This window comes from Coptis chinensis, chromosome 1 (assembly GCF_015680905.1).
Source record: "Coptis chinensis isolate HL-2020 chromosome 1, ASM1568090v1, whole genome shotgun sequence".
Lineage (NCBI taxonomy): Eukaryota > Viridiplantae > Streptophyta > Magnoliopsida > Ranunculales > Ranunculaceae > Coptis > Coptis chinensis.
Genome location: NC_141456.1, coordinates 35,894,283 through 35,912,473, shown reverse-complemented (window position 1 = coordinate 35,912,473; position 18,191 = coordinate 35,894,283). Strand labels below are relative to the sequence as shown.

At 33.9% G+C, this 18,191-nt stretch overlaps 2 protein-coding genes and 2 long non-coding RNA genes across 6 annotated transcripts; 2 read left to right on the top strand and 2 right to left on the bottom strand.

The window, feature by feature from the left end:
• Positions 1 to 1,322: 1,322 nt before the first annotated feature.
• Positions 1,323 to 9,912, bottom strand: LOC147523725 (uncharacterized). The gene is made up of 11 exons (XM_086562647.1): positions 9,790 to 9,912; positions 9,579 to 9,703; positions 9,407 to 9,488; positions 9,219 to 9,345; positions 8,966 to 9,133; positions 8,774 to 8,894; positions 8,506 to 8,688; positions 8,338 to 8,406; positions 2,260 to 2,349; positions 2,076 to 2,158; positions 1,323 to 1,717 (listed from the first exon to the last, which is right to left on the bottom strand). Exons 6-11 carry the CDS (start codon positions 8,783 to 8,785, stop codon positions 1,480 to 1,482), a joined length of 675 nt encoding a protein of 224 aa, XP_086418773.1. The 5' UTR covers positions 8,786 to 8,894; positions 8,966 to 9,133; positions 9,219 to 9,345; positions 9,407 to 9,488; positions 9,579 to 9,703; positions 9,790 to 9,912; the 3' UTR covers positions 1,323 to 1,479.
• Positions 2,604 to 4,689, top strand: LOC147523727 (uncharacterized). Of its 3 annotated transcripts, XR_015196759.1 has the most exons (5): positions 2,604 to 3,034; positions 3,336 to 3,411; positions 3,527 to 3,623; positions 3,818 to 4,369; positions 4,553 to 4,689. It is a non-coding gene; the product is annotated as an uncharacterized LOC147523727 (long non-coding RNA). The 3 variants fall into 3 exon arrangements; XR_015196758.1 differs by having other exon boundaries at positions 3,527 to 4,369; positions 4,553 to 4,688; XR_015196760.1 differs by lacking the exon at positions 4,553 to 4,689 and having other exon boundaries at positions 3,527 to 4,372.
• On the top strand, positions 4,796 to 6,107 carry LOC147523726 (uncharacterized). Its single transcript, XR_015196757.1, has 3 exons — positions 4,796 to 5,694; positions 5,796 to 5,905; positions 6,002 to 6,107. It is a non-coding gene; the product is annotated as an uncharacterized LOC147523726 (long non-coding RNA).
• Positions 9,086 to 10,479, bottom strand: LOC147523724 (replication protein A 70 kDa DNA-binding subunit B-like). The gene is made up of 7 exons (XM_086572187.1): positions 10,330 to 10,479; positions 9,968 to 10,238; positions 9,790 to 9,877; positions 9,579 to 9,703; positions 9,407 to 9,488; positions 9,219 to 9,345; positions 9,086 to 9,133 (listed from the first exon to the last, which is right to left on the bottom strand). Exons 1-7 carry the CDS (start codon positions 10,477 to 10,479, stop codon positions 9,086 to 9,088), a joined length of 891 nt encoding a protein of 296 aa, XP_086428313.1.
• Between the last annotated feature and the right edge of the window lie 7,712 nt (positions 10,480 to 18,191).

The following is an 18,191-nucleotide window of genomic DNA, read 5'->3' as shown; positions in this document are numbered from 1 at the left end:
AATAGCTAACAAAAAATGCAAGAAGAGTAACCTTTTTCTTTTTATTGTCTTCAGAATGATCTAGCGAATCCTTTTTTTTTTTTTTTTTTCGTTAATTATTTTGATCAGTTTAAATAAGTAGGAAGCTTGGAGGGTTGGTAGCTAAAAAAAGCCATTTTTTGTTTGTTTTATTTAGGAACGTTCACATTTAAGTTGGATATAATATGTGGACTGAATTGAATGTGTAAATAATAGTTTTCGGTAAGATGGCTATGTGGCAAAATTACAAATTAAAAGTTTTAAATATAATGTGGATCCATTTCATGTGTATGGAGATTGAATTATTCAAATGATGGAGGGTTGAATTTTTTCAATCTATTTGTAAGGAGGTGTCAAAAGGAAGAAATTATAGATGTTAGCTGCATCGTTGAATTACATCTGTGTCATCCTTCTGTTAGTCGCACATTAATTTGATCAATTCTTACATTGTTTATTGGTCCCTATTCTAAAAATGTTATTAGCACCAAGCTACACATTCAAAAATTTGCCAGGTTTCAGGATTCCACTTGATTAACATAATGAAATGAAATGTTGGTTCTTTGGTCCCAATTTATGAACCTTTTTCTTTTGCACCAAGCTGCACATGCCATTCATCAATCTTTTGCTTCATGATGGATTGGGTTATCCCATTTTTATATATTGTTCTGGGCCTGAGCATGGTAAATAACTAATTATTGAAATATTGCCCAACAATGGCGGAATCATGGATTGTTATGGATGATGAACTTTAGTATGAAGACTTTGCAATTGGGTGAATAGGTTCTGTGCCGGAGTTTCGTTTGAATTGTGAAACATGCAATGGAAAGTTTAGTAAAAGTCATTATAAACAATAATTAGAAAGGCAAACAACAGGCTGTATAGCTTAGTGATAGAGTGTAAGTTCCTGCAAAATGTGCTTTTTCTGAGATTTAAGAACACATGGGTTATGTTTATTTTTGGTGTTTTGGAAAAGAGTTTTGTGTCTTTTGGGTTTTAGCAGATTGGGTGTGTAGTAATTTGGGCATATTTAACTGGTTTGTGTTGCATTTTGTAATTGCCTATATGAGTTAAACATTTATCGTCTCAAAACAATTTCTCGTTTAGAATGTTTAAGATGGCATTATTTATGGGTAAATTCACCTTGAGTTGATGGTCAACTGGGAAGTTCTATGGTATTGCAACTTATTTAGGTAGGACACTTACCTTACCATATACGTAAATGAGATTTTTGACATCAGGGAAAGATGCTCAGCTTACCTGTTAGGCTGTTTTATAGAACAACTATTTATGTAAATCCTATGGCATCACTGTGACATGCCAGAGCAAATCTAGTAGCCATTAGTAACATCACTGTTGCTTTACAAATTAAATTCCAACAACAAAATATCTAATAACCATAAGTAATAAAACAATAATAAGTTGAGGACAATATTAATAACAACACGCTCCAAGCCATCTCCATCATTCAGTCCTATAACCGTTAACATGTTCCAATCTTAAACCACTATAGCAGCAGCAAAATAAGTCGATTACACTACTAAACCACCTGCCACCTACACCACTACAACATGACACACCAGTCCACACAAAGATACGAACCAGCACACTCACCACACTCCCACTACCAGTCATCAGGTAGCAGCAGCTGAAGCACTTGGAGTCAGCAGTAACAACAATAGTAGCAGGCAGAAAACAGCACCTAGCCAATTAAACGGCAAAGAAGTACCCAACACACACACGGCGGCGGTCGAATGTAGTAGCAAACAAGCGGTAATAACACCCAACACTCAACACAACACCACACACATAGCACAACACAACACGATGTCACACACATAACACAACACCACATGACCTGCCATCATACACATACACACAAAACACCACACACACACACTACCACCTCCACCACACCACAATATACAGTACCACATCCACAACACAGCACACACATTTACTCCTATAACGACATATTCTTTCATCAAACATTTATTTAAACTAAAGATCACAATAGATGGAAGTTAAGAATTCTAATGACCATAATTAAAGTGTATTACCTGGTAAATTGTGCGGATTCTCTTAGATGCAACAGTCGTGGCGGAAGTTTCCACGGTTTCCTTAAAGTTGTATGAATGAATTTCTTGTGCCAACATAATACGCACATTTTTCCCCAGGTTAGTTATAAAGGAAAAAGAATTGATAAAAACAAATAGTTAAAAATTAATGCGTTTGTATATTTACCACACATTCGGATTTTCTACGCATACGTTTAGGATTTGTTTCCTTAGTTGAGGTTCCAGGCGGTTCAGAAGAATTTTCAAATGGTAATATCTGTATCAAGAAGGATTGAATTTCTAATGAGCTGATCTCACTACAAGAAACAGGTTTTTTAGCGACAAAACCTTTAGCGACGATGGAAAAATGTTGCTGATAATAATTTTTGGCGACGCTGAGAACGTCGCCATTTTTCCATTGTCTTAGTTTGTATAATAAGTTTTGGTGACGTTTTTTAACGTCACTGAAAGACTGATTCAATTTTTTTGAAAATGTTGAATTGAGAAATCAATTTTTGGCGACGAAATGAATGTTGCAAATAGGCGTTTTGTCAATGACAACAATTTCCAGCGTTGGTGATAGCAGTGTTTCCCAACTTTTTTTGGAAGCGTCGCTAGAGGCTACCTTTTTGCGATGCTTTTTCTTGTAGCCAATTGTATTGGTATAAAGTGAAAATAATTATAACAAATGGCGACATTACTAGCATCTCAAATTGTAGTGTTTTAGCTGCGCTATTGATTTCATTTGCTTAATATTTTTTTGGTGTGAAAAAGTTCTCCCACCCTCTCAAACTTTCGACATCTACCGCCTATTTTTTTGATATCCAGCGCCCATGTTTTCGAAATTTTTGATGACCTAAAAAAAAGAAGAAAAGAAAAAGAATAAACATAACCGCCTTTCTTCTCACCTCCACCATCGATTACTGAATCACCTAATTCTACGTACGAACCATCAGTAAAAGGTACACTCTATCGCTCTTTATTCTCTTACTTAGGGTTTCAAGTTTTCAACTATGAATTTAGGGTTTTTAATTAATTTGATTATCAAATTTTAGGGTTTTTATTTACTTTTTGGTTCACATCTTTTTTTTCTATATTGAATTTTCAATAATCCTTTGAATATTTACAAGACTATTGAGAGAAAGAGTCCATTCTGAGTGTACACCATGAGTCACATGCATTTTCGTGGGTAAGTTAGTTTTTAGTCCAACGTTTCTCAGTCCTTTTTATTTACTTATTCTGTTTTGATTTTTGATTTTTCAGGAAAGGTTCGTGTTTCTTCATCAACATTACATACAAGAGAACACCACCATCATGGCTAAAGACCTCTTCACAAGACGTAAGAAAAATAAAAATACCCGAGTTGAGAAAAATTAAAGCAGTTCTTGTATAATACAGCTCAGTCAGCCTTGAAAATTGAGAATAAGTCTTGATATTGGCTTTTAATTTTGCAGAAGACACCGAGTTGCTCCATTTATGTAGTGGCCACTATAGAAACCTTTGAACGGGAACTGGGATCGAGTGTTTCTCTATGCTTTTAGCGTTTTACTTGTAAGAACCTTAATTTAATTTTTTGGTGCTTCTGGATTCAAAACTTAGTTGCTGTTACTATTATCCTTAGTGCTTATCCTAGTTCCAACTGTCCACTCATTTCTTGTTACAGTGGAACTAGTTTTCTCTAGAACATGGGTAACAATGTAGTCTGTTCTCTTTTTCTTCTTATTTTGATTTGTTTGTGGGTTTAGGAGAGGTTGTGTACTAGACTACTAAGGAAAGAGCGAGTGGAACTACGTGTGTCTTGTTCCTGGAAAGAGAATCCAAGGGGTACACCTATTTAACAATTATGTAATTTTGGCCCCCCCCCCTTCTTTTAATGTTTATTATCCGTTGTAGAGTATTTGACTATCAGCTATTCCTTAAGGTTTAATGTTTAGTGAGCCCTTACGGAATTAGAGTTGTTAACTGTATCGGAGATGGTTCTTCACTTCTTCTACTGTTGATAAGTTTTTTTTCCTTAATTTCATAAATGTAATCTTTTATGGTGTATGTTTCTTACTAACGAAGATCTTCTCTTCTAACTAACAGCTAACGCCAAAACTCGGGAGCCTTGTCTTTTGTAGTATATGTCTTCTTCTTCCTCTTCATATTTGTGCCCTCTATTTTGCTTATGTTTTTACAAGGAAATTTTCTCTGTTTTGGAAGAAGAAAGAGTTGGAAATAGATTTGGGGGAGCTTAATCTCTCTCTCGACCTTCACCAAAATTCTTACAGATGATGAAGTACTTAGCCCCTTGATAGGTACAGACCTAGTTATTATCCTTGTTAAAAAGCTTATGCAAAGTGATTGATTTGTGTTTTTCATACAATTTGATTTCAATAGAGTAGTGGATATATATTAGTGGGGTTCGATTTTGATTGCTTTACTAGTGTGCTGTTTTGGTTAGAATAGATAAGATAATCGATTAAACTCTACGATAGCAGGTAAAATAATGGGGAAATAAGGAGAACGTCCAGGAGATGCTAACTAATCATGTTGGAGGAGACTCTGGAATTTCAAGGACGATCTGCTATTCCTTTGTTTCGGTGGATTTGGGTTCCATTACAAGACTTTCATTTAGTTGAGTCAAGTAAACAACTTGATTGATTACATTGTTTGGTTGCTTTCGGTGAGAATCGGTGTGCAAGGGACGGGTAAGTTTTCACTTCAATGTTTCATCACGGGTGATTCACTTGCTATAGACTTGATAATATTTAAAGAACACTTGTTTTCCTGTCTGTCTTGTGGTAGTTGCACTGGTCTGACTTTGCACTAGAATTTGTTTTAGTTAGAGTGGGTTTTGGGATATAGTGATCTAGGATGAAGAGTTAGTTATCTAAATCTATTTAGCAAGGGTTCCAGTTTCATGGTATTTGGATATCTGAATCAGGAGTTACGCATGTCCAAAGATGGTATTCTAGCCTGCCAGGAAAACTACGCTGAACTGACTTCGCGCTCGATTTTGTAGTAGTTAGAGTTAGATTTGGGTTTTAGTGATCTAGGCAGTAAAGTTAGTACTCTGTATCTGCTTTCTAACGATTCCAATTTCATGATATTTGGATTACTGAGCTAGAAGTTACGGGTTTTGAAAGGTGGACTGTTCCAACCGAATTTTAAGTGTACTGGACTGATTTCCAGCTGTGGTTTAGCATAGTTAGAGTCAATTTTAAGCTATAATAACCTAGGTAGAAAAGTTAGCACTCTATCTGTGTTTTCAAATGAACCAAGTTTCATTGCATTTGAATAATTGTAGCAAGGGTTATGCTTCCTACAAGATAGCATGTTCAAACTGAATTTTTACTTGCTTTACCTCATTGATCATAATTATGATGTATTATATGGATCTTGCATGTATATTGTGTGCCTTTATTTTTTTGTATGTGTATTACCTCTGTTGACTATGAAGGGTTTTAGATAGCACTTCTAAGGGATAACCCAACAACTAGAGTGTCTAAAGACCGAGAAAGTTAAATCCAGAAAAAGGTAGGCTTTTGCTGCCCTCCTTATCGGAAGGAGCAACCATACACCATTTCCATTCCTACATAACACCCTAATTAACAGGAAGAAGAACTACACCAAGCAAGAGGTAAATCCTTTTGCCCTTGTGCGTCTCAACCTCATTTGTTCGCTTGTTATTTTTGTTTCAATGTCATCTAAATTTGCAAATGCTTTATGTTTTGTTCACAGGTAGTAAAGATGAAAACAAATATACTTAAGTTCCTAAACTTTGAGATGGGAAATCCCACGATAAAGACTTTCTGTGGAGGTTTACAAGAACTACACAAGGGGATTGTGAAGTAAGTCGATCACACTTTTGAATATCTACTTGTTATGCTCCCTTTTGGATGTTTGAATTAATAAGTGAGTTATGTGGCTTTTTGCGGTGCCCCAAGTCTACAATTTGCAGAGCTAAGTTTATTGGACTATTGTTGCCCTAGGTTCCTACCCTCACTTTGGTTACTTGTTCAATGATATTTCTTACCAACTTCACACTTCAACGAAGATGCACCCTGGGTAAGTAGTTAATTTCACTTTGATACTTTTAAATAGTGTTTATATTTAAAAAGAGTAATAAGTTAATTTCCTCCTTAAGTTAATTGTCATAAGAGCTTGTTTCTCACTAGTTTAAAGTGTTGGGTATATGGATTGTTCAAGGTAGAAGCAAAGCGAATTGAGCGTTAATTGGTATATTTAGTGGTGTGGCATTACCATATTATAGTAAAACTCTTTTCGGCAAGATTTAGATATTCACTTTAGGAAGGGAGAACTTTTACCACTTGCATACAATTGAATATGAGGTGTTGATCGTTATGTTGGTATGTAATTAATGCTAAGCGGAATGAATATTCATCTTTTAACACTAATTAAACTCTACTAAGTTGGCCTACCATTTGCAAGTGGTGAAGGCATCACTACAGTTCAATTCCTAATATTTGATATGTTTTGTGGCTAAGAGTTTGGTGGCACCTTGTTTAACTTGTGTTTTATTAGTAATAACTTTTGTACCTCTTCAGCCACCCTGAAAACCTTTGAAATCTGTTCCATAATAGGGATAATTCTTACTACATCTTTTTTAGCCCTAGCATATATAGCTTGATTGCCCTAATATTCTTATTTGAAGTGGAAATGTGATTTTGGCTTATATATTCGTGGTCTTTAGAGTCTATGCTTTCCTTAGTGCCTTGCTAAGGAGGTATATAACCGTGACAAGACTCCTCTGGCCTTGTACTTTTGTGCCTTCATATTAATGAAATTCTTGTTTTGTATATAGTTCAGTTCTTAGATTTATCTCAATGAATACTAGCTAGTAGAGGTCTAATGGATAAATTATTTGGATACAATTTAAACTTAACATAATTGTTAATAGTTCACCGGATTTTAATTTTGGCCTTGATGAAACTATTATATTTTTGTTTCCATTTTTTTTTTGTGGTCTAATAGATAATATATTTGTATGCAGATAATCTTACGTCAAAATGGATCGGTTTGGTATTAGTTTTTTTGTGAAGAAATGGCGGTTTAGAATTGCAAGAGGCACTAGAAGAATCTAAATGCTATTTTATTATAATTTTTTTTTTGTGAAGACGGTCCATTTGCAAGCTACTTGAGGGATGTTTAGAAATGCTTTTGTTTTTGTTTAAGTAAATACTTTTCTTAAGATGAGTTCAAAAATAAAAATTATGAAAGGGAATGATGCAACTCTCTTTTGTTTCTAATGGAGTGAATTAACTCACTTTTATTTATTGAAAATTTGTTGCTTAAGATAATTGATGTTGTGGTTGTGAGTTTATTTGTTGAATAGAAGGGGGGGGGGGAATAATTGTACAAATGGTGCACAATCGGCAACGATTTTAGTGATCAAAATAGTCTTTTGCGACACATGTAGTGTGGGAATATGATCACAACTAACCAATAGCTACGATCAAAACGTCACTTATAACACTAATTTTTTTAATTCGTTTGACCTTTTTCGACGATAGAAACGTCACTAAAAACACAAAAAATTTAAATATTTTAGATCTTTAACGATGATAACAACGTCGCTTATATAACCAAAGTTTCAAATTACTGATATCTTTAGTGACAATAAAAACGTCGCTAATAGGATTTTTGTTTTTTTTTATTTTTTGGACTTATAGCGATGATTAAAATGTCGCTAATAATGCTAAAATTTTCAAAATTTTCAGACTTTTATTGACGTTAAAAACATTGCTAGTAATGCTTTATTACCTGCGATTTTAAAAATGTCGCCAAAATTTCATCTTTTGCGACGTTACTGCATTGAGAATACCAAAATTAGTTAGCGACGAAATTAGAGAAATAGCGACAGTAATAAACGTCGGTAAATATCTACTATTTGGCGACGTTAAAATAGCGTGGCTGCATATCATTGCCGACTATAGCATTAGCGACGTTGACTCGACACTCCAAAAAGCGTCGCCAAGTTGTATTAGCGACGTTTTTGAGATTTTCAGCAACAATTTTTTTTTGTCGCCAAAGACCCTGTTTCTTGTAGTGTCTGCCCAGGACATGATTCTTAACAAAATAATATTCAATTTTCTAATTGAACCCCTGTTACAAATAATAAAAGATGGCAACAGATAACATAACGTAAAAATGTGTAATAGCATATTAGTATGTACATTTTCTCTCTAATATATATATAACAGTTATCTCAAGTAAACAAATAAATAAAAACATTTTTTTTTATTAGTTTAGAATCACTCACTTTTGGATGCTCGGATATAGGATCTGGGTAGATATTATTAAGAGTATGAATTTCTACTTTGGCCTGCATCTATAAAAAAAAAAAAAAAAAATTATGCATTGAATAAAAAAATAATAATGTCTTGTCTATCTATCTTAAACTTTTATTAAATATACTGTTTCTTTTTACCTGATCAATGTGAGTAAGCATCATGTCTCCTTCTAGCTTGTAATCCATAGGAAAAACTCTAGTTGTTATGAAGTCATTGGTTCCTTGATTCTTGATGTTGTATTCACTAATTTTTATTTCAAAAATTAATGATGAACCTATAAGCTCATTCAGTATATTCTTAACCATTTGAGAACCACTTGCCTGGTTTAAGAAAAGATTATGCACTTGAATTAGATATATTTAAATGCAAATAAATTAGTGTTGAAATGTTTAATAGTAGATTTACCGATTTAAGCATAGCCTCCAATTCAGATGCTGGATGTTTAACCAGTGTTTCTGCTTCTTTTCCAAATATGGTCACAATAGAACGATTTGTGTGATCTTGAATGCGGGCTCGAATTTGATATCTAGCATTCAATGTCAATATAAATAATTGAAAGGGAAGTGAAGAAGTTATAATAAAATATAATAGTTTTACCTTGTAAATGGACATGGTAGAAACTCATTACAGCTATTACACCAATAGCGATCATCTTTTTCCAAAACTTTTTTCTTTCGACAACCAGCTTTAGGGCATGATAAATAATATGGCTCATAGTCATGTATGACCCATAGAAATTGAAGCTTTGCATGTTAGAACATGTCCCTGAAAAGAATGATTCTATATAGTGAAAAGTTTTAAAGCAAAAAAAAAAAAAAAAAAATTATATAAAAGTGTATTGTTAACTCACAATGGTGTCTCTGTCCAATGAATTAAGAATTTCAGCAAGAGTTTTCCTGTTCTTGAGTTGTCGAGTACTCGATATACGATCAGTAGATGCTGACCCTTCAAGCAGTTCAATTGTTTTGTTCTTGGGACTGAAAAAATGAAAGTTAAATTTTGAGTAATGTAAAGTATATGTACGTTTGAGAACTTTACCTGTTCATTAGATGTTGAAGTTCAGGAATTGCCAAGTTGTAATAATTTTTTGTCGCCCTTGTTGAATTTAGATAGTAAACTCCTGAAATATTTAAAGCAGCAGTTAGTTCCAAGGAGAAGGAATAATATAGTAATATAAAGCGTATAATTATACTTGTATTAATTAAGTTACCAGTATAGATGTCAACAGTCAACGATGTTACAATGACCACCGGCAGATCCACAGTAGAATTAATGATATCTTTGTCAACCAAGTCCACTGCATTTTCCCATAGTGTAATCCTCATTTTTTTCCCACTGGGTAGTTAATTTTTTTGTTAGTATATAGATACAGATAAGATGTTTTCCATGCATACTCATTAAAACAAAATTTGGAAGCTAACTTGTCATTCCTCAAGTGAATATTTCTCAGTTGCTTCATTCCTTTCCTAACCGTTATGGCTGAAATTCCTTCAAGCATGCCACATACATCTGATAAATATTATAAAGAGATATTTGTTATGTATAAATATACATATTTGTAGTTGTATATATTGCTCAGTGGCTTCATTCCTCGGATACCTGTTAGATTTGTAATTTGTTTGTAACGACTGTTGATGTTGTCAAATTCAGTAAAAGGAAACTTGTACGGCGGAATTTCTGGTGCAGTTTCACTTAGTAGTTTAACAAACGTGTCCCATTTAAAAAGTATAAGAAACGCATGTTGAACAGGCCGATAATCAGCCACTGTTTGTACATTAAAATGCTCAGCATGATACACGCAGCCTTCTCGGATAACTTCTGAGAATTTTTCAGATTGGTTCTTTGGAACAATTGCATGCACTTGATTCCCCTGAAACCAAAATATACGCAAATAGTTAATAATTGTTTGAATAAAATATACTGGAAAGGGAATTTGTACAATTCAAATAAAATTGGCTAACTTTATTGTCTATCAAAACCATGTCAAATCTGCTAGTTTTTCCATGCAATTCTTTTCCGATGCTCCATTTTCTAGAGACGCGAAACTTAATTCTACAGTCTTGATTCTGGTAATTTATGTCAGATAAAGGAAGATATCCCGGTGGTATCATTTTGAAGGAAACCTATAAAATTTTAAAGTCAGAGAAATATAGACCATAAAAAATATATTTTACGAAGGAGTTTATGAAATGCAGTAGTGAATAAGAAAAAGTACACTAAAAAGTAATGAATCACTCTTGAAAGTGCACGTGATGAACAGTCTTGAAAACTACAACACTATGAAAGAAAAAATGATACGATGAAACAATTTAGTAGAGTTAAAATGGTCTATTTAAAGTTGAAATATGTTGTTGAAGAGACTGAAATTAGTCATGACCAAAGCTTTTTTGCAGGATAATGCTATTTGTTGATGCCAAAGATGGCACATGAGAAATTGGGAAGGAAGAGAATAAGTGAGGCTTTGACATTGGAATTTTTTTTGTATGTATATTGACAGTTTCGCTTAAGAAACGGTTATAGTTTGAAGGAACCATACGAGCGGTAGTTGAAGCAGTTAGTACTTGAATTTTGAAGGAAGAGTTTTTTTTACGATTGAGGGGATTGAACTTCAAGCAGTGAGGATCGAAGGGATAAGTCTTTTTTTTTTTTTTTTTTTTTTTAATTTTTTTATCATTCCTGGGCCTTCCTAGTGGGTTTGAAAGCTCTATGGTATGGGCATTTCCAAAAAGTAATATTGGAAATTCGCTCTCAAGCAATACCTCGTCTGAAGGTGTGAATGTAGACTAAATGTAACACTCGTAGCTCCCTCCTACAACTCTATCTGTGTATTAGCAAAGTGTTGTAAAAAAAGGTTGACGTTTGTATGTATATTTGTTGGAAACTGACTTTTTAGTTGCATGTAAAAAAATGCATATTTGATGGCGTTAACTTTATAAGTTTGTATTATGAGATAGTAGTAAGTATATATCAATGACACAATACGTTTAAAAACTGATGTAAACCGAAATGAGTACATAATTATACAGATCTTGCAATGTTGAATTACGCCAAAAACATACAGATCGAGTTCATGGGTATAACATGTGGAGAAAACACATTTGTTCAAAAAGCAAGAACAAATGTTTTTCAATCAAACTCTTCGAAGATTAACGGAGCTCGAGAGGGGCAGCAGCGTGAAGAGTGATCATGGTTTTGTAGTTTCCCATCTTCTTCTTATACGTCTAACTGGAGTTTCTTCTTAAAGAATCTCATCAATACGTCTCACTGGAGCATTAATCATTTCACTTGTTTGAGTTATGAAGAACTATGAAGAAGTACTCCTATACTCCTATATTGACCTGGGAAGAAGCTCCTTGAAGTATACACTACTCTCTAAGCTCTAACGAAAAACTTCGTACAAACTCCCTTTCCCATGCGATCCTTCACTCTTTATCTGTTGTTACATAATGTCAAACACACATGCAATCTACCCACCACCATCTGAGCTATTTGGCATAGGTTACCATTTGACCTATGAGGCAACTGATAAGAGCCCAAAACTGTAGTTTTAACCCCTTAATAATCATACTGTAGACCAATTATGTGAATAATAAGTAAGAGTTAATACTGATTAAGTGTTTTTTATGCATTTCGAGGCTTCAAAGTCCATTATGTGCGAGAAATGTGCCATTTTAGCGAGATAAATGAGCAAAAGTCAGAACTTCGAATGCCATATCTTTGGACTCAGACCTCGGAATGAGGCCTACCTTATGTCAAAACGACCGGCTCGGAAGAGCTTTGCAATGGTCCAAGCCTTGACCCAATCAGAGGAGCAGAAGTGGACGAAAAGTCTGTGGAAGCCAACTGCAGCTGAAGAGGCCTTTTGGATTGAAAGAATTGGGTTTTGGGCACGATTCTCCGGCCCAAAACATGGCTCCAAGCCCATGCACGATTTTTGGATCTGGATGTATAAAAACAAAAGCTTGACTCAGTGTTAATGGCAGTCGAGAGCCGATGAGTTAGAAAATAGTAGATAGCTTAGAATAGAAAGTAGCCATTAAAATAGCTTATAGATCTAGTTTTATTTAATTGTTTTTATTAAGTATAGTTTCAAATCTAATTCATTTCATTAGATTAAACCTTGAATCTTGTTCTTCATTTGATTAGATCAATAAAGTAGTATTCTTTACCCATTTCGATTTTGTCAATTCAATTCTAGATCTAAATTCAATTCTGTCCTTATTTCAATTTAGTCATTAAATTAGATTTCATTATTGTTAAATTAAGTAAATTTCAATGCTTTATATTATGTTTAGTCTTAATCTAAATGGAAATGATTGCGGAATGATTCAAGGCTAAACCTCCATTAGAGGGGTTGTGAAGCCTTGATGAAAGCTTGATTCGATTATCGTAGAGTAAAATTAAGTATTTTCTATTCCACTCTAGAGAGACGATTAGTTCACCATGAGAATGGGTTTAATTGTTCACATGCTAGTTATGAATTGGTAGAAATGCCATGTATAATTAGGGGATTAGGAATAACCAAATTGTTTCGAAGCGATTCAATTCGATTACGACGATTCGTCGTTAGTGGATTAAGTTGAGTTAAGGTGGAATCAATCCCCTCTAACTCCTTATCATAGAATCAACGTAGCATTCCCTTAGTATTCGATAACCCGACTAGTTGCATCTTGTGGGTAGTTGCATCGGGAAGGAGTATAATTCCTAAAACTCTCATAGACTTAAAAACGACTAGTTAGATTAGAAAACATCCATGCTAGAGCACTAGGAGTGGAACGAATTCGTTACTCCATTCTATTTCGATAGACTTGAGAGTAGGAAACTTTGATAATCAACCACGTAAAATTGTTAAGTTCTAGTTTACTTACGTTGTGAATTCATCGTTCATTTCGTAGGTAGACTATTCATTTTTTATCATATTCAGTACATTTACAAATTTATTCTTATCAGCAACAAATTAACATGTTAACAGCCAATAGACTTACTGGGGCCATCTTGAAACATTTTAACAGCCAATACTTAAATAGTTGAAAATCTTTCTGCTTGAAACAATTGGATCTTGAACTGCCGAAGTGAGCATAGAAGATAAGTCCCTAACATGGGAGATGTTGGTAGTTGCATCCCTGATCTCGGAATATAACTGGTCAGTCATGAACAATACCTGTACAATGTAGATCTTAGTTAGATAAGATTGGAAAGATCAAAGTATTGGCTTGAGGTATTTGGAGTTGTAATAAACAATTATTATACTGACAGCAAGATGCCTAGAGCTAAACATAACAAAGGTACATATAAGAATTTCATTCGCTTACTTACGATGAAAGAACCACTCCTCACAATCTTTGTTGTTTCCCGATCAAATAATGTGCTAGGGAAGGAACTCTGCCCACATTGAAAACATCCGCAATATATTTATCCTTTGCAACATGGCGCCATCGGCTTTAATGGTGTCCTGCCAAGTTTAGCTCAGTAACAAAGAAATGTAGGAGTCCTATTGGTAACACATTATTTATGGTAAGGAGACCAGCATACCGTGCCAGTGAGATGTAATATAAAAGCATTGGATTTTCGGATGGGCCGACCTTTGGGCATACACAAACATACACTATGAAGCCTTGATTTTGTTTGTTGGCTGAATAAGATGTGATTGTTTTAAAGAAAAACTATGCTCTAACTCTTCTCAGACTGGTGCTAAACTGATAATGGTAAACTTAGTTTACAACCAGCATACACATACACATACACAAAACACAAAACACAAAACACACACTACCACCTCCACCAAACCAGAACACACCATACACTACCACATGCACAACACCACAACACAACACATATTCTTTCATCAAACTTTTATTTAAACTAAATATAACAATAGATGTAAGTTTAGCATTTTACTGAACATAATTAAAGTCTATTACCTGGGGTGCAGCAGTCGTGCCTGAAGTTTCCACGGTTTCAGTAAAATTGAATGCATAAATTTCCTGTGCCAACATAATACGCACATTTTTTCCTCTCGTGTTAGTAATAGTGGAAATCCTCTTTCAAGCAATGGCTCGTATGAAGGCATGAATGTAACACTTGTATTCCCTCCTACTACTCTATCTGTTTATTAGCGGTGTGTTGTAAAAATATTTTTGCTTATTAGCATAGACCTTCTACAGGGTGTCACTCCAGACCTTGAGCTTCCGGAAAAGCTTGCCAGTAGAAACGAAAGGAGTCGACCTATATTCGAGAAGAAAAGAAGAAGGTCAATTAAGAATAGAAAACTTTAGGAGTTTAAAAGACGAAGCTTACCCTTAACAGGTGCTTCCCTGTAACCCTTCGGAGTGCTTGGGTAGTGAAGGAGTATTACTTCTTCTTTCCTTGATGACGATTTTAGGTCTTGGACAATTCCTGATTATTAAATCTGAATAAGTAAAGGAAACATATCGAAGAAGTTGTGAATCAATATGATGTCGATTTCCCAAGTATGTTATTGTTTCTAATATGAGACAACAGTTATCGGCTATCTGCAGGACCAACATAGTTAGAGGATAGTAGAATCCATATCTGTTTTTTGGATGTCCTACGTTGTTACATTCTGAAAATATCTAGTATGAAACACATGGGATCGGAATTCGACAAAACAGAACAGAAGCATAAAGCATACCCCTTCAACATGAGGTGGTGTTGTAGATCCCAGAACTACTAATGTAAAAATAATTGTTTGTTTGCGGCGGTCGGGGCTGCTTATTACAACCAAATAGCGAGTAGAGTATGAAGCCGAACCACGGCCGGTTTATGCATGACAAATGCACTGTTTTATTTTTCCTTCTAATAATTGCTTTATCAAATGAAACTATGAAACTCATAATCGCAAAAAGACATAAAAGATAATTACAAAAATAGTAATGGTGAATTTGGAGATAGGAAACAAACCTAACAGTATCCAAATCTTTGCCTTTTTATTCAACACAAAATCGAATTGCATCCTGCCAACAACATCCGTTTCTAATATGCTCAGATAGAGTAGCATGAAATGCAAGTAACCTTTTCTAAGAACTCGGTAGTGGTTGCAGTTTTTTTCAGGTGGAATGCCTCCTTAATAGCTTTTACAACCTTTACTTGTAGTGGAAGCATTTGTTTCCCTACTAGACTGTCAGAAATTGGAACATATGTCCCTCAAGTACCTTAGATCTTGATCCCTTAAATCTATAAACCTTTAAAACCAAAGTGATTATATATACGAATGTACTGTAAAATGGAAATTATATAGAGGGAATCAAAGAAATAGCACAATAAATGCAATAAAGTTATTCACATTATTATACTGGTTCTGATACGTATGATAGAGATGTACTTCATGTCTAAAAGCAATAAAGTTACAGAAGATAGCACAATAAGGTTTCTTTTAAGAACACAACTAATAATAAAAACAAATAAATATAAAATATCTCCATCGCATGATCTACTTTGACACATTTTATCTTCAGTCCTACAAACAAAGAAAAAATATATGTGATTGAAATGAGTAAGAAGAGTCATGTAGAATTGTGGTAAAGGTCTATTTGTTTGAAAATAAGTAATGTTTAAATACCTTGTTTTCTTTTATCCTACGAACTCTTTTAGATGGAGGTCTAATGACTGAAGTTTGGGATGGTTCATTCGAATCTTCAGTCGAAAATTTCTTTGACAAATAAGCAGACAGAAGATAAGTGAATGTCTAACTATCTATTAAAAAGGGAAACATATAAAAGTAAAACACATACCATATAAGCTTTTATTTTGAAAGTTTTATTAGATCTTTTTTTCTTATTTGAGGGCTGAGGAATGTCATTGGAACTTGCCAAAAGAATCTGCTGCTAGACAAAAGAGCATAATAAGAATAAAGCGATGAATAAAGGAATATGCAATTTTTTTTTTGTATAGATACTTAGTCATTTGCAATAGGGTAAAAGTAAATGAATACCTTTTCTTTCATAAGAGTTAAGTTGTTCTGCTTCATGTTGTCAGGTAGTTGGGCATGGAAGGAATCATTTAAAATCTGTGATGACTCTGTCACCTGAGTGTATATTAAGAGGTAAACCAATAAATATAAGCCAATGATAAATAATCATATTATTGGTAGCTAGTGTAATAAAATTGAACGGGTCCAAAGGGTGAAAAAATGAAGTATGTATCTAATAGATAAAACACAATCATAAAGGAAAAGTTTGTATATCTATTTACCTGTTCAATTTCTTCTTGTATTTGGTGTGAATCAAGATTGTAATCCATCTGAAAAACCTTATTAGCTGTAAAGCCATCCCTTCCTTGACTCTGGATGTTGTATTGGTTGATTTTTATCTCAAACACTATCGAAGTTCCAATAATTACATCCATTATGGCCTTAACAGTTTGGATACCATCTACCTACTCCAATAAATGATAAGTAGTCAGTTATAATGTTGTATTTTGTAAAGATATATCGCATGGCATAAAGATCGGATGCAAAAATTTTGATAGCGTTGTAATGGTTTTACCGTTTCGATAAGCCTAGCCAACTCAGAAGCTGGATGTTTTAGTAGCTCTTCTGCTTCATTGCCAAATATAGTTATTAGGGTACTTTCTGTGTCATCTTGAATGTGAACTTTCAGTTGATACCTAGCATACATTTTTATTAGATCAAAATCATAAAGTCGAGAGAAGTATTAAATGAATATCTTTAAATGAATATATATTATATATATATATATATATATATATATATATATATATATATATATATATATATATCGGAGATGGAATAGCATTGTTGCAATTATTGCACCAATAGTGATCACCTTTGGCTATCACTTTTTTCCGGCAGCCGATTTTGGTGCATGACTTATAGAACGGTGCATAATCATGAACAATATCATTAATAATTGCTTTGCATGTGAAGACTTGTCCCTATATGGAATGTAAGTATTTTGAGAAAAGTAAAATTAAAAATGGTCGATAGGCAAATGTAGAGTAAACTTACAACAGAATCTGCGTTTAACATCTGAAGAATTTGCGAAAGCGTTTTCCTGTTTCTTAAAGATCTATCCTTCATATTACGTTCAACTGATGACGAAGCTTGTAGCACTGAAATATTTCTTTCTTTGTAAGTGGAGCTGTAAAAATATAAAATATAGTCATACTTGATCAATGGCTAGTTAATAAAAGTGTATATTTTATTTTAAATAAGTTTTCATTTTATTTGATCACCTGTTTTGTAATTCTAACATCTGGAATTTCCAAGTTGACATAGAACTGGGTTACGCTTGTTGAATTAAGGAAGTATTGATTTGAAAAAGAAAAAATTTAAGATTAAATAGGTAATGTAAAAGAAAAAGTGCTATATAGATTATAAATCCAATATAATCACCATAATAGCTTCCAACAGTTAGCGAAGTGACAACCAACACCCGATACGCTCGTTGCATACGTAATAACATTATCCATCAATTGTATTGCATTTTCCCGGAGATTTATTTTCAGTTCAGTTCCACTGCATAGATAATATATTACTGTGTTAATGTATAGAGTTGGTTATGCATTTTTTAAATTCTAAATAAGCATATGGAAAAGCAAACCTGCTATTCTTCAAGAAGATCTCTTTCAACATGAGTCCTTTTCTAAACATCAATTCTGAAACACCTTCAAGCGTACCATACACATCTGAAAAAAAACAATTTGATGAAATAGTCATTTCTAACGATGTTTTTAGAATTGAAAGACTGCTATTATATCACGGCAACTTACCTTGCAGATTCTGATTTTCTTTTGGAAGCAGCCTAATGTTGTTAAACTCAACGAAGTCAAAATTATATTTTGG

Excerpts from the sequence above, each read along its gene's own strand:
- LOC147523725 (XM_086562647.1), bottom strand. Across the intron at positions 8,407-8,505 it reads TGCTTACTCACATTGATCAG|ATGCAGGCCAAAGTAGAAAT; the intron begins GTAAAAAGAAAC and ends TTTTTTTTATAG. Across the intron at positions 2,159-2,259 it reads GTAGAAAATCCGAATGTGTG|AAATTCATTCATACAACTTT; the intron begins GTAAATATACAA and ends TGTTGGCACAAG.
- LOC147523724 (XM_086572187.1), bottom strand. The coding sequence starts at position 10,479 with ATGATACCACCGGGATATCTTCCTTTATCTGACATAAATTACCAGAAT. Across the intron at positions 10,239-10,329 it reads TGGTTTTGATAGACAATAAA|GGGAATCAAGTGCATGCAAT; the intron begins GTTAGCCAATTT and ends TTTTGGTTTCAG. Across the intron at positions 9,346-9,406 it reads CTTCAACATCTAATGAACAG|TCCCAAGAACAAAACAATTG; the intron begins GTAAAGTTCTCA and ends TCATTTTTTCAG.